Genomic DNA, 26,977 nt, shown 5'->3' on the forward strand with positions numbered 1-26,977 from the left:
TGTGCTTTTTGGATTTGGTGCTACAGATTCATTGAGAGCACCATTCATAAAGACACCTACACATGAAGCCACGACAGGTAATACCATATTGAGAGCTGATTTTTGTCATTTGAGACGCACTAAAATTAATATTCAAAGAGGAGAAATTACTAGGGCAAAACATAATTGTTGGTAAACCATTTTTTTGAAGGAAAGAGAAATTTGTGAAATAATAGCAAAAAGAGATTATCGGAGTTGGGTATTGAGTAGAGTTAAGGATGCAGTGGATAAAAAGAACCAACATGTTTTAATACACAAAAAACGGAAGACACAGCGAGATATTATAAAAATATTTTTTGTGACAATTTTCATTAAAGAATACAATCAGATTAAACCTATTAACAGATATTTACCCATTTTATGGGGTGATTGCTGACTTAAAAAAATAGTACAGAATGGCAGTTTATTTTCAGCCAAGAAATTACATACTTTATAGGGTATTTTGCTGCAAGTTTGGTCACTCAAAAACAGTTTATTCAAAACAAAACCTGGCTTACACCAATGGGATTCCATAAAGTGGGATTGGTAAAGGTGCTTTATGCAAATATGCAAAGACTACTAGAGAGATCAGTTTAATTGTTAAAAAAAGGATATAAAATTAGACAATTAATTGTGGTAGTATGTTTGTAGTTTATTATGGTCTTCTGTAGTTTGTGTAATATCAAATATATCGGGTGTACCACACAAAAATTAAGACAGAAAATAAATGAACATGTCAGGCATTCTGCAAACACTGAAGCCGTTAACCCATTCACTGTGTCAAAACATTTTTCTATGAACATTGAGGTAAATTAAAAGGTTTTGAGGGTTTCTTTTTTTTTTTTAGCATTGAGAAGGTTAACTCCGTTACCAAAAAGGTGAAGATTGTAGATGAAGACTTCTGAAGAGATAAGCTTATTGGAATTTGAGGTTAAGGTACCGTCACACATAACGAGATCGCTAGCGAGATCGCAGCTGAGTCACGGTTTCCGTGACACAGTAGTGATCCCGTTAGCGATCTTGTTATGTGTGACACCTACCAGCGATCAGGCCCCTGCTGTGAGATCTCTAGTCGTTGCAGAATGGTCCAGGCCATTTTCTTCAAAGGCGATGTCCTGCTGGGCAGGACACATCGCTGTGTTTGACACTGTGTGACAGGGTCACAGTGACTGCTGAGATCGTTATACAGGTCGCTACTGCGACCTGTATTGTTCCTGCATCGCTGGTAAGATCTGACTGTGTGACATCTCACCTGCGACCTCCCATCGACTTACCTGCGATCCCCATCAGGTCACATCGTTTTCTGGATCGCTGGTAAGTCGTTGTGTGTAACTGTGCCTTTAGCTACAAACCACCTGAAAGGTGTAAATAAACGTAAATAATTTTACATGATTAAATTACAAAATGCTTGGATATCATGTAGATCTAATTTTTGGAGTTTGGTATATTTGAAATTGGTTGTTTTCCTTATATGTATCGTCTCTTGTTGTTGTTTTTTATTTTCTGATCATGTTTTTAAATCAATGTACTACCACCCACCTGCTTTTAGGTTATGATTAAGAGGTATTTTGCCTTGAAAAACTTAAGCCAATTATGGGACTTTGCTATTTTTTCTGAATCTTCTGTCCTTCATATGTCATGTTTTTTAACTTGAAGAATTAAAGTCTTGCCTTTGAGAAGTGCTGGATCTTTTTGTTAGGACAGTCTATTCACAATTGGGTTTTGATTCGAAGCAGTCGGAGGACTGGAGAGCGGGGTGTTATATCTGAAGAACTGTTGAACGCAACCATTAAATAGTTATTCCCAGTTTCATATTTGGGTATGGTTGGATATTGCTTGTAAAATAAAAACAATTTTGCAATGTACTGTTTATTAAAATTTTCAGCCATTCTTGAGATAAACACTTTTGTTTACATCTCGTTGCCTTGGAGGAAGATCACCACAGCTAAACAGCAGAACATTTGCAGTGCTTACTACCTTTTCTCTATCGAGCTTGTAAGCACTGCTTTGAAGCTGGTTGGTATTGCTGGAGCGGACTGTTAGCTCCCAATCCCCGCCAACTTTAGCATAGTACTTAGAAAATATAAAACAGTGGTGGTCTCCTATATAGGGACCTATAAACAAAAAGGTAAGAGTGTTAATAGCTTAAGACGTGCTGCCAATTTCAATTAGTAAATTGCAAAAGTGATCAATTGTTTTTGTAAGCACTATTTCATAATATCTATGGAAATGGAAATAATCCTTTAGTTAATATGCCCATCCGAGTTCTGTTATGCGTTAGTCATTAGAAAAATAAAAAAAAAAAAAAAGATTTGAAAAATGCATTTTTTTAATGTTCCAAAAAGTTATAGATAATGGAAGCCAGACAGACCCCAATTTAAGCAATGGGGCGCTTCTGCTTCCATTTGCACAGTTATACATCAGATTCTTTTAGGACATTAAGTCCCAAACACAAGTGTGAACAAAGCCTTATTCTTACAGTCAGACATTCAAATCTCAATACACAAGATATTAAACCATCGACTTGCCAGTGAATCATTAAAGGCCAAAAATATATAAATCAACAAAAAATGTACCGTGTACACTGCTCACTTTTACAGTAAAGGTTTTCTTAAAAAAATAAAAATAAAATAATGTGTAAGACATACAGGAGCAGGAAGAGAACGTATTACATTGTACAAATCCATACATCTGCTGGAATTTCACATTTTTCATGTTCAGGAAACTAGATTTTGAAACCAAAACCAGGTAAACTGTGCAGTTCGCCAGCTGAATGTTGGATGTTCACTGCAAGCTGACTATTATTTATCATTACGAGATGCAAATACATCTTTTTTATATCGCTTCTCCAAAGGAAATAATAAAATAAGCTTTAGAAGAAAAAAAAAATCCCTCGGTTCTTCTGTAGCAGAGCTGGAATATAAAGTAGAACAATACTGCAGACTAGTGGCGACCCTCACATACTGCACCATAGAATAGAACAACTGAATTTGCCTTTGCACAAAATAGATTTTGATGCTTTCAATTTTTAAATAAAGGTAAAAATCTTCCTCTTTTCTTGGGGGAAGCAGGGAATATACTTTATTAAATTATTTGTATATGAATACAAGAGCTAACTACAAATTGAAAAAACCTCACCATAAAGCACATATAAGATAAGTACCGTATTTTTCGGACTATAAGACGCACCTGACCATAAGACGCACCCTGGTTTTAGAGGAGGAAAATAGGAAAATAAAATTTTAACCAAAAAATATGGTTATGACACTGTTATGGGGCGATGATCTGTTGCTGACACTGTTATGGGGGTAATGTCCCCAAATTCTCTACTAAGGTACCCCATTCTGATAAGGATCCTCCTGCCTTGTATATGATCCTGCTCATATACCCCCCATCATGCTAATAATATACCCCCCATCCATCCTGCTAATAATATACCTTCCATCCATCCTGCTCATGATATACCCCCATCCATCCTGCTCATGAAATGCCCCCATCCATCCTGCTCATGATATGCCCCCATCCATCCTGCTCATGAAATGCCCCCATCCATCCTGCTCATGAAATGCCCCCATCCATCCTGCTCATGATATGCCCCCATCCATCCTGCTCATGATATACCCCCATCCATCCTGCTCATGATATGCCCCCATCCATCCTGCTCATGATATACCCCCATCCATCCTGCTCATGATATACCCCCATCCATCCTGCTCATGATATGCCCCCATCCATCCTGCTCATGATATGCCCCCATCCATCCTGCTCATGATATGCCCCCATCCATCCTGCTCATGAAATGCCCCCATCCATCCTGCTCATGAAATGCCCCCATCCTGGTAAATGGCGTGTATCCTGTGGCACAGGAAAAAAAAAATAAACGTTTATACTTACCCTTCCTCACTCCCTGAAGCACCGATCTCTGTCTCAGCTGCAGCGCCGCTGTGTGGAGCCATCACCGGTGTCTGCAGCATCGCGTCTTCCTGTCTGTGCCGGCGGTAAGCTGATTGATTCTGGTGGATACTAGCGGCGCGCACAGCGATGACGTCATCGCGGTGCGCGCCGCTAGTGTCCAGATCAGCTGACCGCCGGCACAAACAGGAAGACGTGATGCTGCAGGGGGGCGGCTCCACACACGGTGACGGGTGAGTACACTGATTCACTGCACCCCGCGCTGATAATGATGCACGGGGGGCAGTGAATACAGCCGCACATGATCACTCCAGGCTGTAGTTGCCAGGGGTGATCACGGCCGGCTGCTAATTATGCACGCACCCCCCCCCGCCCACCTGTCAGCGCCAGTTTCGCTGAGAGATGATGGGCGGGAGGATGGGCGTGCATATGTAATGAGCGGGCCCACGTGGTCACGGCAGGCTGCTACAGCCTGCTCGTGCCGCCGATGACCCGCGGCACCCTCATTCCCCGCACCCGCAACCTTATAGTCAGACTATAAGACGCACCCCCCACTTTCCCCCAACATTTGGGGGGAAAAAAGTGCGTCTTATGGTCCGAAAAATACGGTATCTCATATGCACTAATAATTTTAGAACCGGTAAACTATAGTAATGAAAGCACCAAAGGGTAGTAAGGTGCACAAAGAAAGCTGTGGATTTATTCTCATGAAGACTGAATGTAAAGATGAATATTTTTCTAATAAGTAGGGATCTTCTAAAGTGGAGAAATTGTCATGAAGGTTCAATTTTACTTTTATGTTCGCAGTATGATTATTTTTATATGTCAGAGATTTGGAGTAAATATAATTTAATTAACTTTATAATAATAAAAAATATATATATCATATATATACAGGGTATAATTATAATATATTTATTAGAAGGTGGCCCGATTCTGGATGGATGGATTGGATTGGTTAGGTTTAGTCTAATGTTTAATGATGTCCATGGCTTGTAATAAAAGAAGGCCATGAAGAGTGTAAAGTTAAGTAAAAATATGCTGATGCTGTGATGTGGCCCAATGCCACATAAAGTGGTGAAAAAAAACCCTCTTTCACCACTTTATTAAACCTCCAAATACCCCTCCAGGTCCGACATAATCCACAGAGGTCTCACGACGCTTTCATCTCTGCTACATGAAGCTGACATGAGTGGCAGTAGAACTCTCTGTCAGCTCTACGCAGCAAGTGAAGTGAGCCACGCAATCAGCTGTGCCCTCATTCAGGTGACCCGCGGACACAGCTCTCGGGTGGAGGACTGCAGCTATGGGCGCAGGTCACCAGAGTGAGCTGATCGCGCGGCTTACTGCAGAGTCAGTCTCTGTCTCTCTTGTTCTCTCTCTCAGTCTCCATCTCTCCCTCTCTCCCTCTCCAGTGTACACCGCTTAGCGCTGGCTCCTTGTACACGTAGCCAGGGTAAATATCGGGTAACTAAGCAAAGCGCTTTACAATTACAGTTGTCACTGTAATGATATCATTTTGGAGCAAGACAGACAGAATAAGGCAATTATATTTTTGTTATATATATATATATATATATATATATATATATGTTGTGTGTAGTTGCCAAGTGTTTGTGTAGGGCGCTGTAAATGTTCTGGGTGTTGTCTGGGTGTGGGGGTGTGTGAGAGCAGTGTTGTTTCTCTGTTGCGTTGTGTGTGGAGTGCTGTGTGCCTGCAGCGTTGTGTCTGTGTGGTGCTGTGTGTGTTGCGCGGTTTGTGTGGGTGTGTGTGTGTGTGTGTTTTGGGGGGAGGTATGTTTTGTGCAGTGTGTGTGTTGGAGGAGTAGTCCTGGAGGGAGAGGAGGATAATAGGAGTAGTCCTGGGGGGAGAGGAGGATAATAGGAGTAGTCCTGGGGGGAGAGGAGGATAATAGGAGGAGTAGTCCTGGGGGGGGGAGGAGGGTAATAGGATGAGTAGTCCTGGGGGGGAGGAGGATAATAGGATGAGTAGTCCTGGGGGGGGAGGAGGATAATAGGATGAGTAGTCCTGGGGGGAGAGGAGGATAATAGGAGGCGTAGTCCTGGGTGGGAGGAGGATAATAGGAGGAGTAGTCCTGGGGGGGGGGAGGAGGATAATAGGAAGAGTAGTCCTGGGGAGAGAGGAGGATAATAGGAGGAGTAGTCCTGGCGGGGAGAGGAGTCTGATAGGAGGAGTAGTCCTGGGGAGAGAGGAGGATAATAGGAGGAGTAGTCCTGTGGGGAGAGGAGGATAATAGGAGGAGTAGTCCTGGGGGGAGAGGAGTATAATAGGAAGAGTAGTCCTGGGGAGAGGAGGAGGATAATAGGAGGAGTAGTCCTGGGGAGAGGAGGAGGATAATAGGAGGAGTAGTCCTGGGGAGAGAGGAGGATAATAGGAGGAGTAGTCCTGGGGGAAGAGGAGGATAATAGGAGTAGTAGTCCTCGGGGGAGAGGAGGATAATAGGAGGAGTAGTCCTGGGGGAAGAGGAGGATAATAGGAGTAGTCCAGCGGAGAGAGGATAATAAAAGGAGTAGTCCTGGGGGAGATGTGTATAGGTGAAAAATGTGTGCGAGGGGCGTGGTACAACGGTTGGCACTGTAATGATGTCATTTTGGAGCAAAACAGACAGACAGAATAAGGCAACAGGAAAGAGAGTAATAAACTGCAGAGGACACTGGCACTACAAGACAAATAATGATAAATAATAATCTACTTAGATCGAGCCTACTCTTGAACACTAAATTTGCCTTTTACACTTAAAAAAAAAAAAATAATGTATAACAACAATTATACTGAAAATAAAGGCCACACACTCCAGGTATAATCCATCCTGCTGCAATAATTCCCTGCATCCGGTCCTTCAGCGCTGCACAGCTATCTCACTATATATTCTATAAGGATTAAGCTCCATCTAGTTTTCTAAACTTTCCCATTTTTTTTCAATATAATGCTCTAGCCGCCCCCCCTCCCCCCCAAGAAAAAAAAAAAAAAAAAAAAGAAGAATTTAGCCCCCCCCCCCCACCCCAAAGAAAAAAAAAAGAAAGTTGGGAGAAGACTCCCTGTATGTCTGCAACAAGGAAGCAAAACGGAGTAGACTCTTCTACAGGGAATAATGTCATACATATATTTGTTTTTTTAAAGTTTAGCATCCATTATTAAACATGTATTTTTACAGATGGCTATTAAATGTGTCAGTGGTTGTTAATTTACTCTAAAGTCAAAAAGGCTGCAATTATACAAAGTATTTTCAAATCAAGACTTAAAGGGGCTTTCTGGAAATTACATATGGATGACCTATGCCGAGGAGAGTTGGAGAAATCTGCAGTGGGTAAATTCACCATTATAGGCAGCAGGAGTAAATTTGATCCTTCACTGCAGGCAGAACTGTAGACAGATTTGAGTAGTTAAGAAGGTTGTCCACTACTTTAACACTGATAGCCTGTCTTTAGATAGGTCATCAATATCTAAAATCGGCAGGACACACGGCACCCCCACTGATTAGCTGCTCTCGGTGCCAGCTCCGGCAGCAGCCGGCCGGAAATGCTCACTAATGTCATCAGTGATTTTCACTAAGTTGACATGAAGTAATCACGTATTTGAATCTTTTTTTTTCTTCCTGTAAATTCTTTTGTTTACTTTAATAAAGAAAGATTAAACATAAATTAAAAATCTTCTCATATACTTTGCAATGTTAAAACACAAACAGCATGTGCATGCCCTCCGTGTGCTGTGTATTTGTCATGGACCGATACACTTGCATTAGCCCTTTTTAATCAGAAAACCATCAAGTCTACATGTGTTTTGCACAAACACACTGTCCATGAAAAAACATGCGCGTGAATAATAACAGATTATAATGGGTACGTGCTGTATACGTGAAAAAAAATCGGATGCAACACATACGTGCAAAATGAACGTGTTAAGGAGGCCTTACATAGAGCAAGCGAGCTAAGCAAAAACAGTAGAGTGCTCAGAGCATTTGCCACATAGGCCGTATTAGGTAGCTGGTCTACCAGGAATACATTGGGGCTGCTGTAGAATCATAACAAGGTAACGTGGGGAATCTTTAAGCTATGTGTCCACGGGAGAATGTAGCTGCGGATTTTTCTGCATCAAAAGCCGCAGCTTTCCCGCAAAATCCGCACCTTTTCAAAGGTGCGGATTTACCGCGGAATTGCCGCGGATCTGATGCGGATTTTGGTGTGGATTTTTTTTTTTCCCCAGTTTTAAAGCAAAAATCCGGATGAAATAGTTGACATGTTGCAGATTTTTCCGGACGAAAATCCGCACGATTTCCGCTGGGGAAAAATCCGCAGCGTGGACACAGCATTTCCAAAATGCCATAGAAATGGCTGGGGAGTAGCTGTGCTGCAGATTTTCGGGAAATCCGCGGCTTTTCCGCAAGAAATCCGCGGCAAAATCCGCGCATTTTCCGCAGCGTGGGCACATAGCCTTACAAATACATTTTGGAAATACATATACTTATATATAAATACAAGCCTGTTCACATCCACCATCTGTCATAAAAACCCTTAAAGGGAATCTGTCAGCAAGTTTTTGCTACTTCATCTGCATAAAGTAGGCATAGAGGCCCTGAATCCAACGATGTATCACTTATATTATTGGCTGCTGCTGTTCTCACAGAATCAATAGATTTTGCATGTAGCAGAGCCAATACAGCTTCCCCCCCCAGTCCACACCAGCCTCTCCGTGTACATTTCTATAAACAGAAGCGGCTCATCACAGAGGGAGGCGAAGTCTGACTGGAGCTCACAGGCTGCAGGGTCGGACTATGATAAGGCTAGGAAGCTTAAGGCTAGGTTCGCACATTGCGTCTTTTTGACGCTAAAAACGCACAAAAACGCTCCTGCGTCGAAAAAACGCATAAAAAAACGCATGCGTTTTTGCCGCGATTTGGTGCGTTTTTGGCTGCGTTTTTGATCTCTGCGTTTTGCTGCGTTTTTCCAATGCATTGCATGGGGGGAAAACGCAGAAAAACGCAGGAAAGAACTGACATGTCCATTTTTTTTTTTTTAACTCAAAAACGCAGGTAAAAAAAACAGATGTGTGCGGACAGCAAAAATGAAAACTCATAGACTTTGCTGGGGAAGCAAAGTCCTGCAGTTTTGATGCCAAAAACGCACCCGAAAAACGCGCAAAAACGCCGCGAAAAACGCACTGTGCGCACATAGCCTAACCCCTCAAGGACGAAGCCAGTTTTTTACTTAATGCCAGGCCATTTTTTGTAATTTTGACCAGTGTCCCTTTATAAGGTTATAACTCTGGAACGCTTCAATGGATCGCGGTGATTCTGAGACTGTATTTTCGTGACATATTGGGCTTCATGTTAGAGGTAAATTTAGGATATTTTTTTAATTTTATTTGTGAAAAAAATCTGAAATTTGACAAAAAAAATTTAACATTTTGCAATTTTCAAACTTTTAATTTTTATGCTCATAAACCAGAGAGTTATGTCACACAAAATAGTTAATAAATAACATCTCCCACTTGTCTACTTTAGATCAGCGCAATTTTTGAAACAAATTTTTTTGGGGTTAGGAAGTTAGAAGGGTTCAAAGTTCATCAGCAATTTCCCATTTTTTCAACAAAATTTATTACAAAACCATTTTTTTGGAGACCACATCACATTTGAAGTGACTTTGAGAGGCCTGGGTGACAGAAAATACCCAAAAGTGACCCCATTCTAAAATCTGCACCCCTCAAGGTACTCAAAGTCACATCAAAGAAGTTTATTAACCCTTCAGGTGCTTCACAGGAACTAAAGTAATGTCGAATGAAAAAAAAAAAATTAACATTTTACCTAAAAATGTTGTTTTAGCACTAATTTTCTTACTTTTTCAAGAGGTAACACTAAAAATTGGACCTCACACTTTGTTACCCACTTTCTTATGAGCGCGCCGATACCCCACATGTGGTCAGAAACCTTTGTTTGGGCAAATGGGAGGGCTTGGAACGAAAGGAGCAATATTTGAATTTTGGAAAGCAAAGTTGGCTGAAATAGATTGCGGGCACCATGTTGCATTTACAGATCCCCTAAGGTACCTAAACAGCAGGAACCCCCCTCAAGTGACCCCATTTTGGAAACTAGACCCCTTGAGTGTTCTATCTATGGGTTTAGTGAGCATTTTGGACCCACAGGTACTTCACAGATTTTGATAACGTTACGTTGTCATATTGAAAATTGTCATTTTTTTTCTCAAAAATGTTGCTTTAGCATCAATTTTCTCACTTTTTCAAGAGGCAATTCCAAAAATTTGACCCAAACGTTTGTTACCCACTTTTTTTATGAGCGCGGTGATACTTCACATGTGGTCTGAAACCTTTGTTTGGACAAATAGGAGGGCTTGGAACGAAAGGAGCAATATTTGAATTTTGGAAAGGAAATTTAGCTGAAAAAGATTGCGGGCACCATGTCGCATTTGGAGGACCCCCTAAGGTACGTAAACAGCAATAAAACCACCACAAGTGACCCCATATTGGAAACTAGGCCTCTCAAGGAATTTATCTAGATGCTAGGTGAGTACTCTGAACCCCCAGGTGCTTCACAGTTTATAACGTTGAGCCATGAAAATAAGAAAATAAAATGTTACCACAAAATTGTTACTTCAACCAGGTAGCTTTTTTTTCACAAGGGTAACAGGAAAAAAATCACCATGAAATTTATTGTGCAATTTCTCCTGAGTTTGGTGATATCTTATATGTGGTGGAAATCAACTGTTTGGGCACATGGCTGGGCTCGGAAGGGAAAGAGAGCCATTTGACTGCAAAATTGGCTGGAATCAATAGCGGATGCCATGTTGCATTTGGAGAGCCCCTGAGGTGCCTATACAGTGAAGCTCCCCCCCACAAGTGACCCCATTCTGGAAAATAGACCCCACAAGGAATTTATCTAGATGTTTGGTGAGTACCCTGAACCCCCAGGTGTTTCACAGAAGTTTATAATGTTGAGCTGTAAAAATAAAAAAAAATACATTTTTACCACAAAATTGTTACTTCAACCAGGTAGCTTTTTTTTTTTTAACAAGAGTAAAAGGAAAAAACATTCAGCATAAAATTTATTTTGCAATTTCTCCTGAGTATGCTGATACCTTATGTGTGGTGGAAATCAACTGTTTGGGTGCACAGCAGGGCTCGGAAGGGAAAAAGTGCCATTTGAGTGAATTGGCTGGAATAATTAGCGGACGCTATTTCGCATTTGGAAAGCCCCTACGGTGCCTAAACAGTGGCGGTCCTCCACAAGTGACCCCATTCTGGAAACAAGACACCTCAAGGCTTTTATCTAGGTGTATATTGAGCATTTTGAATCCATGAATACTTCACAGAATTTGATAAAGCTTAGGTTGCCATATTGAAAATTTTAATTTTTTTCACAAAAATGTTGATTTAGCATCACATTTCTCACTTTTTCAAGAGGCAACAACAAAACGTGGACTTTACAGGTTGTAATCCAATTTCTTGTGAGCGCAGGGATACCCCACATGTGGCCAAATATCTCTGTTTGGATAAATGGGAGGGCTTGGAATGGAAGGAGCACCATTTGAATTTTGGAAAAGTTGAAATAAATTGCGCGCACCATGTCACATTAGCAGGGCCTCTTGGGTACCTATACATCAGAAACCCCCCACAAGTGACCCCATTTTGGAAACTGGACCCCTCAAGGATTTTATTCAGGAGTATAGTAAGCATTTTGAATCCACAGCTACTTCACAAAAATGTTGCTGTAGCAACAATATTCTCACTGTTAGGTTATGTGGCCATGATCCAGCGACACAGCGTCTAGTACACAGTGTCAGCCTTCCTGCAGAGATGTGAGTGTTGTCCACTGGAGAACGCAGCTATCCATGCAGCTGTGGACTTTAGCTCTATTCTACCTGCAGAGAGCACTCTTGTCTCCGCAGCATAAATTGACATGCTGAGGCTCGGGAAGCTGCACCACAGGTAGGTTTATGCTGTGGAAAAAAGAAGCACAGTGGGCATGGGATTTCTAAAAATCCTTGCATTGTGCTTGTACTGCACAACGCAGCGTTATGGATGCAGGGAAAACACTCTGCGCCCAAAACACTGCAAACCCTGATTGTGGGCACATAGCCTAAAATGCTACAATGGATGAATGGATAGATGTCAAACATATATAACGTCCCACGCCCCTGCATATTCTAAGCTGGCGCCCTTTAGTGCCTTTCATGTGGCACTAAAGGGTGCCTAGCCTTTTATTTAGCCCAAAAAAATTTAAATAAATGACGCGGGGTCCCCCCTATTTTTGATAGCCAGCTAGGGTAAAGCAGACAGCTGTAGCCTGCAAACCACAGCTGACAGCTTTCTCTTGGCTGGTGATCAATTTGGAGGGCTCCCCAAGCTGTTTTTTTTTTTAATTATTTATAAATAAATAATTAAAAAAACCAAACAAACGTGGGGTCCCCCAAATTAGATCACCAGCTAAGGTGAAGCTGACAGCTGGGGTCTGGTATTCTCAGGGTGGGAAGAGCCATGGTTATTGGACTCTTCCCAGCCTAAAAATAGCAGGCCGCAGCCGCCCCAGAAGTGGCGCATCCATTAGATATGCCAATCCTGGCGCTTCGCCCCAACTCATCCCGTTGCCCTGGTGCGGTGGCAAACGGGGTAATAAATGGGGTTGATACCAGATGTGTAATGTCACCTGGCATCAAGCCCAGCAATTAGTGATGTCACGGCGTCTATCTGATACCAGACATAACGAATTGACAGTAATAAAAAAAAAAATTGACAAAAAAAATGTATTTGAAAAAACACTCCTCAAAACATTCCCTCTTTCACCAATTTATTGAAGAGACAAAAAAAAAATCAGGTCCCCTGTAATCCATTTTGGAGGTCCCATGACGATTCTGGACCTTCTAGAATATAGGGAGCACGTGGTATAGGGGGTGACCTGGCAGGGCCTGGGGAGCAGTGTCATGGCACATGCAACAAAAATCAGAGGAAAAAGGGTAAATGCGGCTGGTGCGCGGCCATGTTGGATTTTCGGGAGGGGGTTGTGGGTCGGGGGGGGCACTTTGGCGACACCGGGGGACCGAGGAGGAGATTTATCTTCCATCTGGCATGATCAAATCATGATCTCCAGGGTCTCAGCTACCCCCGGTAGCTGAAATCCCGAAGATTTTCTGACTCTGGGGGGCGCTATACCCTTATTTCCGACCGCCGTAAAAAAGCGGCGGATCGGAAGAAGTACCCTTATTTACCGCCGTTAAAAGGCGTATCGGCGGTCGTTAAGGGGTTAAACTAACATTGCATGTAAACAAAAACACACTGTGATAAGAGACGCAGTGCTGAATTCTCTGTTTTAACTCTTACAGCATGCTGTTTTCAGATTACATAGCAAAAACCTGCTGACAGAGTCCCTTTAAGGAATATTCTCACTTCAGGTATTTATGGTAAATTCACAGGTCATGCCAGGAGTGTCTCATTGAGGCTGGGGCCACATGGGGACTACTGCGATCCCCATGCATGACACTCGGCTCGTGCTGGCAGTACAGCAGAGCAGAGTGTCATGCGTGTGTCCTTGCAACTGAGGTCCGTTCGTGCGATCAGACCTCAGCTGCAGGGGGCGGGCCGGCACTCAGGAGGGGAGGGAGGGATTTCTCTCCCTCTCTCCTGCGTAGCCGGCTATTGCCATTCTCGCACTGCACTGGCAGTACACCGGTGTACCGCGAGTGCAGTGCGATTTTTCTCTCGCCCCATTCACTTGAATGGGTGCGAGAGAAAGAGTCTTAGCTTACAATCGCAGCATGCTGCGATTGTTTTCTCAGTCCGATTAGGGCTGACAAAATAATCGCCCATGTGCGCTGACACACAGGCTAGAATTGGTCCGAGGGGAATGCGATGTTTTATCGCACTCCACTCGCACTGTTTTTTCGCCGTGTGGCTTAGGCCTGATGGTGATCCCACCTCTGGAACTCCGACCTATGTTAACATTTTGGGCCTGTGTTGTTCCGCTATGAATGGAGAGGTGGCCGTACATGGGCATCTCTCGCTGCCAACTTCAACGGGAGCTCCATAGATGTAAATGGAGTGGGGCACACATGCGTGACCACCTATCCATTCACAGTGACATGAGATAAGGTTAAATATTTCAGATAAGTGATAAGTGATAGCACCAGAAGGTGGATCCACATGTGCTAGACCTGGATTTGCAAAAACATATCTGAGGAGGGAATACCAATAAATTACCAGATGCTTTTTTCTTACCTTCTTTCATTCAGTTAACCATTTGAGAGTACATATAGTTTGGTATATAACGTCATTAAAGCTGTTCTGTCATCATTTGTTTGTGTTTTAGAACATTCATCGAAAAGAAAGTTATTGGGGATACACAAACATGAAATTTTTACATTGACTTACAATATGCAAACTATAATGTAATGTTTTATTTCTTTAGAACATTACATTATTGCCTGTGTAAATAAACAAGCAGACATCACTTGTTAATCTAAATCGTAAGTCTGTTCTGACAAAGGTGTTTTGTTGAGGTGTTTACAAGTGAGTTTTTCAAGATGAAACAATCAGAAAATGCTCCTACGTTGGTATAGTTTCTCTTCCAGAAGAGGTTTTAAAGTGATTTTTTTTTTTTGAAGAATCATTATTTTATTCAATAAATTAGTTTATAGTAATTTTAAAGAAAAAAAAAAGGGACAGGCAAACGTTTCCTGTCCACCAGATTATTTTCAAATTCTCTTCAAGGGAAAAAAAGAGAAAAAAAATGCTCAAAAAATTCCTCAAGGTTGATTCCACGCAAAAAAAAAAATTAAAATAAAAAAACCACATGTAAAAAAAAAACCAACTTCTGCACAGCCTAATGCGGGCTTCACACGGTACGATCTATCAAGCGATCGTACCCCCCCGTCGTTTGTGCGTCACGGGCAACTAGTTGCCCATGGCGCACAAAGTCGTTAAACCCCTGTCACACGCACTTACCTGCTGAGCGACCTCGCTGTGGGCGGCGAACATCCACTTCCTGAAGGGGGAGGGACGTTCGGCGTCACAGCGACGTCACACAGCAGCCGGCCAATAGAAGCGGAGTGGCGGAGATGACCGGGACGTAAACATCCCGCCCACCTCCTTCCTTCCGCATTGCCGGCGGGAGTCGCGGGCCGCAGGTAAGCGGTGTTCATCGTTCCCGGGGTGTCACACGGAGCGATGTGTGCTGCCCCGGGTACGATGAACAACCGGCGCCATTAAAAATAAACAATTTTTTAAAAATAAGCGACGAGTACACGACGATTTGTGAGCGATTCTGCATCGCTCGGAGGTGTCACACGAAACGACGTTGCAAGCGATGCCGGATGGACGTCACGAAAACCGTGACCCCGACGATGCATCGTGCGATAGCTCGTCTCGTGTGACGCCCGCATAACATTGCTGATATATGAAACCTGACCCAAATTTTTTTATACCTACTGACAATTTTACGAGCTAAAGTATGAACAAACGTTTAGCGTAGCGCAGATTTGCAGACCAGTCTCTTGATTACAAAGGTGTGACATTTCCATTTATTATAATCTGACAAGTGGAAAAAATAAAAAAAAAAAAATCCTCAGAGCACCGCAGCTTCTGAAAAATGGAGGTGGTGTGAGCACTTTATTTTCCTCTACAGGTCCAGCTGCATGTTCCCTGTAAATTTTTACATTATTGCGGTTATTGAATCGTTTTGAAAGGACTGAACATCATACTGAAGACGTGACACTGTATCTATCAGTCAAGGTTCCTTTTTTACATTTGCACTGAACGTCCTTTTACTTTGAGCAGAAAGTCTTGGGTGCTCTTGACATTGAAACAGGAAGGTTCACTTCAAAGTATGCTTTTGTCAGTTGTTTGCTTTTAGTTAGAGATTATGAAACACTAAAAATAGACATTCATGTATAAGAGCTTCTTTGCAATTTCTACATACTTTTCTAACATAATATAGGATGGAACAATACCTGTATTTAGAAGTTTTCTTCTCGTGATTAGCCTGCTCCTGGGGGTGAAAGAGATGAAGTGTAAGCCATCAAAATAGTCTACAAGATATTGTCTATATAAAATATTTAATTTCACATATAAGCCTATCATCATCCTACAATTTACTTTCCATATCAGTTATCACATGGCAACAGTTGCTAAATTTTTTGCATCCGCTTTAACACTTAAGAGTGAGAAAAAGTGTAGTAGAAAGATTTCAACATCTGTGCTTTTGTCACCGCTCCTCGTTTAGGGTAAGTTCACAGTTACGTTGTTTTGTTTCCGTCGCCTTCAGAAATTACAAATCCGTTTTTTCCCCATAGGCTTCTATTAGCGACGGATTGTGACGGATGGCCGTGTGTTGCATCTGCCGCGTGATGGATCACTAGTTTACTGACTGACTGTCAGGCAGGAGCAACGCTGAATGTAACGTTTTTTGGAGCGGCAAAAATATGCACAGGTGTCTGTCGCCATCCGTCATTTGTTATAATGGTTGTCTAGGATGCTGGATTCCGCCATAATTCGTCATGCTCTACTGAGCATGCTCTGCATGTTTGGAACACCCAGTGGGCTGTCCCAAACATAAACGGATCACGACGGATGCGTCAAAAAATGGACGCAGAATGGATGTAACGGACGCGAAGGATCAGTTTTTTTTTTTTTCACAGGATTCCTGTGAACAGAATCCTGTGAAATAACACATCCGTTGCGTCAGTTGACATCTAAAAAACGACGGATCCGTCGTTGCGTTGCAAAGACGGACCTGACGGAAGCAAAACAACGAAAGTGTTAACTTACCCTTAGGCTTTTGAGTACTGGCCACAACAGTGTTATGTGAAAATTGCCTTAGGAAAATACTAGAGGCCCAATTAATCACTCCGATCTTCATAAAGAGATGTGCTGGAGTCAGAAGCTCTTGATTCAAGGAGAAGTGTACTGCTCTTCATGAATCAGGAGCGTCTCATGAGTCATGTGCAGCTGGCCAAGAATCCTACTCCAGTCTCTGCTGCATAGCAAATGCTGCCACTCATCGTGAATTTGACAAGTGATAGTCACCACGCTCCCGTCCCAGTTCCGCCCACTTTGCTGGAGCTGGGCAAATAGGACATGAGAATGCCAAAAGTCAAAATTATTAGAACAACCTCAAGCTGCAATGGAGTTATGCAACTTTTCAAAGCTTTTCGGACTGAATATTGTCATAAAAGCTTTGAGTTGGTATTGCAGTAGTGCAGGGGTGGGGAACCCTTTTACTGCCAGGGGGCATTTGGAATTTCCTACCGGACAGTCCTAGGAGGAAGCATGGAGAACCCAAGGAGGCGGCATGGAGAGCCTTAGGAGAAGGAATCACACAGCACAGGTCTGGGAGGCATGTACAGCAGGGAGGCCGGTAAATCTACTGCACCTCTTCCTCTGTGACAGCAGCGCAATGCACTGCTTACCCCGCCCACAATGTGAGCCCTGAGCACGGTATCACAGGCCAGGTATGACCCTAGAACGTACGGGCTGCAGTAAGGTCCTGGAAGGAGCCCGTACATTCTAGCATCTACCCACAGGCCAGAGTGCATGCGCTTCCTCGCATCACGCAGTGGGATATAAAGGGCCAGCCGCCGGCAAAAACGCGACTGCCGCTCAAGCACTGTGGTTCCCGGTAATGTGCCCGGGGGCCGCAGAAAAAGTCATCATGGACCACAAACGACCCGCGGGCCAGAGGCTCCCCACCCCTGCTGTAGTGGAATGTTATCTTACTTATATGACCAAATCCCTCCTCCAAAGCTTCTAGGGGGGTTCCAACAAGCTGCATCTTTACATTATGCAGACCAGGGAGACAATAATCTGTACTTGCAGATCATTATGACACACACAGGTCGTGTTTTCCACATACATAGAGTATTGCAAACTATTCTTACCAGCTCAGGACATGATGAACCTAGAAATTACACAAAAACAGTGCATTAATATTGATAATTATATACACACACAAAAAAAAAAGCAGGAAAGCAGCACAAATCCTATAGCATGCAAGTGTGAGCCTCCATATGCTCTGGCTAACGGACACAAAATGATAGAAGATAATTAGATAAATAGAGGAAGGCATCAAGTTTTTGAGATTCCTAAGGTAAAAGAGTTTCTATTACATACCCAAAGAATATGTCGGTTTAACCCCAACAAATAGAGAACGGATCACTGTTGGAGCTGAAGTGTCACATACTTTGGACATAGAATAAAAAACTCTTTTTTTCCCCCCTCTTAGAATCTCAAAAAAGTGATTCCTTCCTCTGATAATCCTCTGTCATATTGTGCAGATTTAAATGACAAACGTTTCACCAGCTCATTTTGAAGCCTACATTTCTTGCTACGGTGGCGAGGCAGTGACCCAGACCAGAGCAAACTACATCTGGAAAAAAAAACAACCTTCACTGAAATGAACTAAACACTCCAGTGGTTTCCACACAAGTTAAAGGGGTTTTCCAGCAGCATCCAGAGCCGCTCTCTACCTTATCAGCAGGGAGCGGTGCCAATGACTTACAAGCCGCACCACTGGGGTGATGTGGGCACAGCTGAGCACCTGTCCTAGTCTAATGAATGGAACATACGCCCGATACCTGCCGAAAATGGAAAACAAAGACTGTCACTTCATTAGCACCGCTCGCTCCTGATGCAAAAGTGAGCCGCTCTGGATGTCACTGGATAACCCCTTTAGGCCTTGTGCGCACTAGATAATGGAACTTTCTTAAGAAAATTCCGCAGGCACTGAAAGATTTCCGCACCCGTGGAAATAAAACGCCAAAAAAACGCACTGAAATCCGCATGCGTTTTGTTGCGGTTTTGGTGTGGTTTTTCCGCAAGTTGGTACATGTATTGTAATGCATTCAATGCAATAAAGAACATTGAAAAAGAAAAAAAAAAAAAAAAAAAAGGTAATTTCCTTCTGAGATAGATAGAGAATAGATAGATAGATAGATAGATAGATAGATAGATAGATCAATAGATAAGAGTCCCTGTGAGGACACACTGCAATTCTCCTGAGCGGTAATGTGTTCACATTACCGACCGTGAGAAATGACCTGTAGTTACTATGCCGCCCCCGTGCCAGCAGCCGGCGCTGCTCGGATCCGGACCCACTGTGTGCCTCGAGGGATCCTCCAGACCCGGGGGTCACGCGGACACGCCGAATGAAAAGGGGGGCGTAGTTGTACGGCCTTGACCGTATTCGGTTCGCGATGCCACCCACGGTGTGTGGTAAAGTGGGACACCACCAAATGAGAATCATGAGGTCTAAGGAAATGCCCAAGGAGCTCAGACAGAATTGTGGCAAGGCACAGATGTGGCCAAGGTTACAAAAGAGTTTCTGCTGTACTCAAGGTTCCTAAGAGCACAGTGGCCTCCATTGTGCTTAAAATGGAACAAGTTTGGAACCACCAGAACTCTTCCTAGACCTGGCCGTCCAGCCAAACTGAGCAATCGTGGTAGAAGAGCCTTGGTGAGAGAAGTAAAGAAGAACCCCAAGATCACTGTGGCTGAGCTCCAGAGATGCAGTGGGAGATGAGAGAAAGTTCCAAGGAGTCAAATATCACTGCAGCCCTCCACCAGTCGGGTCTTTTTGGCAGAGTGGCCCGAAGGAAGCCTCTCCTCAGTGCAAGACATACGAAAGCCCGCATAGAGTTTGCAAAAAAAAAACACATGAAGGACTCCCAGACTATGAGAAATAAGATTCTCTGATCTGATGAGACAAAGATAGAACTTTTTGGTGATAATTTTAAGTGGTATGTGTGGAGAAAACCAGGCACTGCTCATCATCACCTGCACAATACAATCCCAACAGTGAAACATGGTGGTGGCAGCATCATGATGTGGGGGTGTTTTTCAGCTGCAGGGACAGGACGACTGGTTGCAATTGAAGAAAAGATGAATGCGGCCAAGTACAGATATATCCTGGAAGAAAACTTCTTCCAGAGTGCTCTGGACTTCAGACTTGGCCAAAGGTTCACCTTCCGACAAGACAATGACCCTAAGCACACAGCTGAAATAACAAAGGAGTGGCTTCAGAACAACTCTGTGACCATTCTTGACTGGCCCAGCCAGAGCCCTGACCTAAACCCAAATAAGCATCTCTGAAGAGACCTGAAAATGGCTGCCCACCAATGTTCACCATCCAACTTGACGGAACTGGAGAGGATATGCAAGAAAAAATGGCAGAGGATCCCCAAATCCAGGTGTGAAAAACTTGTTGCTTCATTCCCAAGAAGACTCATGGCTGTACTAGCTCAAAAGGGTGCTTCTACTCAATACTGAGCAAAACGTCTGAATACTTATGACCATGTGATATTTCTGTTTTTCCTGTTTAATAAATGCGCAAAAATCTCTACATTTCTGGGGGGGGTTTCTGTCAAAATGGGGTGCAGAGTGTACATTAATGAGAAAAAAAATGAACTTTTTTGAATTTGCCAAATGGCTGCAATGAAACAAAGTGAAAAATTTAAAGGGGTCTGAATACTTTCCATACCCACTGTAACTACTAAAATTGGAGATCGGCAAATATATAAATAAAAGTATTAATTTAGTAGATGTAGGTTTTCAGTATGTGATCATATGCACCTTATTTAGGCCGCTTTCACACTGTTTAAAAAGTCTGTTAGCACTAAACATCAGCCAATGGTATACCTCTTGTGAGATGCCTCGTTATACAATGGCATAGCAAAATGCCCTATTACATATTAGCAGAAAAAATAAGCCTGAGAAACACCAAATGACAACTTAATTTGGATTATGGGAGTGAGCCTAGACATATTTTATGAAAACATGGAAACCTTCCCATCACAAACAGCAAATCCAGGGTAAAAGAACTGCAAAATACAGCCACTTGGCAAAGCTAATGAGGCAGGCAGCGGACTTGCACACTTTGTTTTAGGTTTTTAATATAAGTGCTCAACATCTCGCCCCCCGGCGATTCTGTAAGAGGCTGTATTTCAGTAAGATGAATACTGAATAGTTACTACATCAAGTGGAATAAATACACAATTTAAAAAAACAAAAATAAACAACTCACTACCTCGTAGTAGCTATAAATAGAATAAAGTAAGATATAAGGTGCACAGCCCCCTGTGCTGGCTGTACAGGATTCACATTTCATTTCATATAGAAAATGATATTCTTCCAGCATTCACGAAAAAGATTAAGAACAAAGTCTATTAGAAATATTAACCCTTTAGTGACGGAGCTAATTTTCACCTTAATGACCAGACCAAATTTTGCAATTCTGACCAGTGTCACTTCATGAGGTTATAACTCTAGAACGCTTCAACGGATCCCGGTGATTCTGAGATTGTTTTTTCGTCACATATTGGACTTCATGTTAGTACCAAATTTAGGACAATATTTTTTGCGTTTATTTATGAAAAAAATTGAATATTGGCAAAAATTTTGAAAATTTAGCAATTTTCAACTTTTGAATTTTTATACCGTTAAACCAGAGATTTCTGTGACACAAAATAGTTAATAAATAACATTTCCCACATGTCTACTTTACATCAGCACAATTTTGGAAACAAAATTTTTTTTGTTAGGAAGTTAGAGGGGTTCAAAGTTTATCAGCGATTTCTCATTTTTACATCAAAATTTACAAAACCATTTTTTTAGGGACCACATCACATTTGAAGTGACTTCAATAGGCCTAGATGACAGAAAATACCCAAAAGTGACACCATTCTAAAAACTGCACCCCCCAAAGTACTCAAAACCACATTCAAGAAGTTTATTAACCCTTCAGGTGCTTCACATGAACAAAAGCAATGTGTGGAATGAAAAAAAGCAAAAATTAAATTTTACCTAAAAATGTTGCTCTAACCCAAATTTATTCACTTTTAGAAGAAATAACACAACAAAATGGACCCCAAAACTTGTTCCCCACTTTCTTATGAGTGCGCCGATACCCCACAAGTGGTCAGAAACCTCTGTTTGGACAAATGGGAGGGCTCGGAACAGAAGGAGCAATATTTGAATTTTGGAAAGCAAATTTGGCTGAAATAGATTGCGAGCACCATGTTGCATTTACAGATCCGCTAAGGTACCTAAACAGAAGAAACCCCTCACAAGTGACACCATTTTGGAAACTAGACCCCTCAAGGCTTCTATCTAGGGGTATAGTGAGCATTTTAGATCCACAGGTACTTCACAGATTTTGTTAACGTTACGTTGTCATATTGAAAATTTTAATAATTTTCTCAAAAATGTTGCTTTAGCATCAATTTTCTCACTTTTTCAAGAGTTAATTCCAAAAATTTGACCTCAAGGTTTGTTAACCACTTTTTTATGAGCGCGGTGATACCTCACATGTGGTCTGAAACCTTTGTTTGGACAAATGGGAGGGCTTGGAACGAAAGGAGCAATATTTGAATTTTGGAAAGGAAATTTGGCTGAAAAAGATTGCGGGCACCATGTCACATTTGGAGGACCCCTAAGGTACCTAAACAGCAGAAACCCCGCACAAGTGACCCCATTTTGGAAACTAGGCCCCTCAAGGAATTTATCTAGATGTTTGGTGAGTACCCTGAACCCCCAGGTGCTTCACAGAATTTTATAACGTTGAGCCATGAAAAAAAAAAAATAAAATTTTACCACAAAATTGTTATTTCAACCAGGTAGCTTTTTTTTTTACAAGAGTAAAAGGAAAAAATTCAGCATAACATTTATTGTGCAATTTCTCCTGAGTTTGGCGATACCTTATATGTGGTGGAAATCAACTGTTTGGGCGCATGGCAGGGCTCGGAAGGGAAGGAGTGCCATTTGACTGCAAAATTGGCTGGAATCAATAGCGGACGCCAGGTTGCATTTGGAGAGCCCCTGAGGTGCCTAAACAGTGGAGGTCCCCCACAAGTGACTCCATTCTGGAAACAAGACACCTCAAGGCTTTTATCTAGGTGTATAGTGAGCAGTATGAATCCACAAATACTTCACAGAATTTGATAAGCTTAGGTTGCCATATTGAAAATTTTCATTTTTTTCACAAAAATGTTGCTTCAGCATCACATTTCTCACTTTTTCAAGAGACAACAACAAACCGTGGACCCAACAGGTTGTTATCCAATGTCTTATGAGCACAGGGATACCCCACATGTGGCCAAAAACCTCTGTTTGGATAAATGGGAGGGCTTGGAATGGAAGGAGCACCATTTGAATTCTGGAAAAGTTGAAATAAATTGCGGGCACCATGTCACATTTGCAGGGCCCCCCACAAGTGACTCCATTTTGGAAACTGGATTTTATTCAGGAGTATAGTAAGCATTTTGAATCCACAGGTACTTCACAAAAATGTTGCTGTAGCAACAAATTTCTCACTTTTAGGCTATGTGGCAATGATCCAGCGACACGGCGTCTAGTACACAGTGTCAGCCTCCTGCAGAGATGTGAGTGTTGTCCACGGGAGAACGCAGCTGCCCATGCCCACGATTTGGGTTCAGGCCGCTGTGGAGCTCTATGCTACCTGCAGAGAACACTCATCTCTGCAGCATAAATTGACATGCTGAGGCTCGGGAAGCTGCGCCACAGGTCAGTTTATGTGGCGGAGAAAAGAAGCACATTGGGCAAGCACATTGGGCATGGGATTTCTAAAAATCCTTCCACTGTGCTTCTACTGCACAATGCAGCGTTATGGACACAGGGAAAACACTCTGCACCCAAAACGCTGCAAATCCCGATTGTGGGCGCACAGCCTAAAATGCTACAATGGATGAATGGATAGATGTCAAACATATATAACGTCCCACCCCCCTGCATATTCTAAGCTGGTGCCCTTTAGTGCCTTTCATGTGGCACTAAAGGGTGCCTAGCCTTGTATTTAGCCCCCCAAAAAAATAATAATTAAAATAAACGACGTGGGGTCCCCCCCATTTTTGATAGCCAGCTAGGGTAAAACAGACAGCTGTAGCCTGCAAACCACAGCTGACAGCTTCACCTTGTCTGGTGATCAATTTGGAGGGCTCCCCAGGCGTTTTTTAAAAAAAAAAAAAAAAACGTGGGGTCCCCCTCAAATTAGATCACCAGCCAAGGTGAAGCGGACAGCTGGGGTCTGGTATTCTCAGGGTGGAAAGAGCCATAGTTATTGGACTCTTCCCAGCCTAAAAATAGCAGGCCGCAGCCGCCCCAGAAGTGGCGCATCCATTAGATGCGCCAATCCTTGCGCTTCGCCCCAGCTCATCCCGCGCCCTGGTGCGGTGGCAGACGGGGTAATATATGGGGTTGATACCAGCTGTAATGTCACCTGGCATCAAGCCCTGGGGTTAGTGATGTCACGGCATCTAAACAGATACCCGACATCACTAACCCAGTAAGTGATAGAAAAAAATAAAGACAAAAAAAAAATTTATTTGAAAAAACACTCCCCGAAACATTCCTCTTTTACCAATTTATTGAAAATAAAGAAATTCCGGTCGCTGTAATCCATTTTGGAGGTCCCACGCCGACTCTGGATCTTCTAGAATATGGGGGGCACGTTCAGGGAACGTATCCCCCATTTTCTGGAAGAGCAAGCTGTCCATGAGCAGTGTGGGTGCAGTAATCTGAGAATACTGCACTCACACTGCCCCGGTCCAACTTAGGGCAGAGTGACCTGCAGTAACCTCATTCCAGAATATGAGGGGCACGCTCACAGAACGTACCCCCCATTTTCTGGAACAGCAGTCTCTCCATGTGAGGACCACACTCCTCACATGGAGAGACTGCTGATTACTGCACTCACTCTCCCCCGGTCCACAGTGGAGCAGCCTGTGCATCAGCGACCTCAGCGTCCCTGCAAGACTGACGTCGCTGATGCACAGGCTGCTCCACTGTGGACCGGGGGAGGAATCCAGCTGACAGCCGCTGTCTGCGCATGCGCCGCCAGCATTCAAGAAGGAGGCAGCGTGATCGCGGGACGGATCACCAGACAGGTAGCGTATGACCGGGGGCTCGGGGGGGGGGGGTGACCTAGTGGGACCTGGGGGGACCTGGGGACACCTTTCTGCCGCATGTGACGTGTCACATGCGGCAGAAAGAGCAGAATGAATGCGGGGGAGGGGGGGTGGCTCTGGAGACCCGGAGGGGGCTCCGGTGGACCGGAGGAGGGGTCAGGGGGAGGACATTTCCCTCCGATCTGAAATGTTTGATCATTTCAGATCGGAGGGAAATGAATGCAGAGCCGGCGGCGGCAGTTTTCAGCGCGCGTCGGCGCCATCTTGCACGCTCCGGAGGGGGGCTCTGAAGAACCGGAGGGGGCTCCAGGGACCAAAGAGCTCCGGTGTACCGGAGGAGAGGTCAGGAGGGGGACATTTCCCTCCGATCTGAAATGTTTGATCATTTCAGATCGGAGGGAAATGAATGCAGAGGCGGCGGCGGGAGTTTTCAGCGCGCGTCGGCGCCATCTTGGATTTTCCGGGGGGGGGGGGGGTGGATGGATTTCTCCGGTACCGGGGGCTTTGGGGGCACTAAGGGCTCACATTTATTTCTCATCTGACATGTTTTTGATCACGTCAGATGAGAAATAAATCAATTTTACCAGCCATTTATTTTTTTTTTATGTTGTCGCCGGTATACGGTGTATACCGGCGATCGCATTAATGGGGTGCATAAAAAACACCCCGATTCATAATCTGGGGGGTCTCAGCTACCCCCGGTAGCTGAAACCCCCGAGATTTTCGGTCGCTGGGGGGCGCTACAGGGTTTTTTCGGGCCGCCGCTTTAAAGCGGCGGAACAGAATAAGTACCCTGTTTTGCCGCCGCTTTAAGTCGTACGGCCGTCGTTATGGGGTTAAGCACTGCAATGTTTACGTGAGCCAGCATACTCTGTATGCCTTAGAGCTGGGCTCCCCAACCTGTTATGTGGCTCACGACTATTTCACAGTTCGACAAGCACTGGGCAAAGGCAATACTAGTACCAAAGATCCAGGCTTCGGACTTTCAGCTTGGATATCTGCCTGGACGCTGGTCCCCATATAATGGGTCTATGTGGACCCGGATCATGCGCATTAAAATGGTGGTAGAAAGGTGTAGGGGGACTAAAGCAGGCGCGTTATACTTACCGGGTCTTTCGCACGCCTGTAACATTGCTACTGGGCTGCTCATTATCCTTCATACATATGCACTGCTTCCCCCTCCCATCAGAAGTCCCCCGCCATGATAAAGCTGAGAGCTGGTATTCTCAGGCTGTGAAGGCCCATAGTTATTGGTTTCCCCCAGTGTCTAAAAATAGCAGCCTGCAGCCGCCCAAGATTTACCCAGCTCTTCCCAACTGCTCTGATGTGGTGGCAATCGGACTAATAAGGGGTTAATGACAGGTCACAGCTGCCACTAAGTCCTTGATTAGTAATGGGAGGTGTCTGAGACCCCCCACCATTACTAATGTGTAAGTGAAAGGACAAAAACACAAAACACCCAAAAAATCCTTTATTTGAAATAAAATACAAAAAAACACCCGCTTTTACCTTTTTATTAAACAAAAAAAAACCTAGGTTGAATGTAATTCAAACGAGGTTCCACAACGATTCCAGCCTGCTACATCTGAAGTGACCGTTGGCGACCACAGGACATTAACGTCTGCTGAGAGCTTCAGGCAGAGACTGAACCGCGCCATGAGCAGTGACGTCACTCAGGTTATTTGCGGTCACATCCAGAGGTTCCTACAGTCCTCCACCTGTGAGGAGATGACAAATAATATGAGTGACATCACCGCGCATTGCTGCGGCTCAATCCCTGCCTCAAGCCCACGTTTGGTGTCCACGTGCTGTGCCTTCAGTATGTATGTAACAGAGCTGAAATAGTCATGGGACCTTGTGTGGATTACGTCGGACCTGCAGGTGTGTTTTTTTGTATTTTATTTCAAATTAAGGATTTTTTTCGTTTTTTGTGTTTATTTCCTTTCCCTTACAGATTAGTGATGGGGGGAGTCTCATAGACGACTGCTATTACTAATCTACGTCTTAGTGAACTGTCATTAAGAACTTATTACCCCGATTTCCACCGCACCAGGGCAATCAGGAAGAGCTGGTTAAAGTTCCAGCATTGTTGTATCTAATGGATGTGACAA

The 26,977-nt window shown here is 43.5% G+C and overlaps 1 protein-coding gene across 2 annotated transcripts in view; it reads right to left on the reverse strand.

Annotated features, from left to right (window-relative positions):
- SUGT1 (SGT1 assembly cochaperone of MIS12 kinetochore complex) overlaps nucleotides 1-26,977 on the reverse strand; it is a 238,643-nt gene that overhangs the window by 136,077 nt on the left and 75,589 nt on the right. For both annotated transcript variants that reach the window (XM_075336843.1, XM_075336842.1), the window contains exons 8-9: nucleotides 17,829-17,848; nucleotides 15,903-15,940 (exon numbers count right to left, since the gene is read on the reverse strand). In XM_075336843.1, the coding sequence (XP_075192958.1) occupies nucleotides 15,903-15,940; nucleotides 17,829-17,848 (58 nt within the window). The remainder of the gene's footprint in view (nucleotides 1-15,902; nucleotides 15,941-17,828; nucleotides 17,849-26,977) is intronic.

Source organism: Anomaloglossus baeobatrachus, chromosome 2 (genome assembly GCF_048569485.1).
Source record: "Anomaloglossus baeobatrachus isolate aAnoBae1 chromosome 2, aAnoBae1.hap1, whole genome shotgun sequence".
Taxonomy (NCBI): Eukaryota; Metazoa; Chordata; class Amphibia; order Anura; family Aromobatidae; genus Anomaloglossus; species Anomaloglossus baeobatrachus.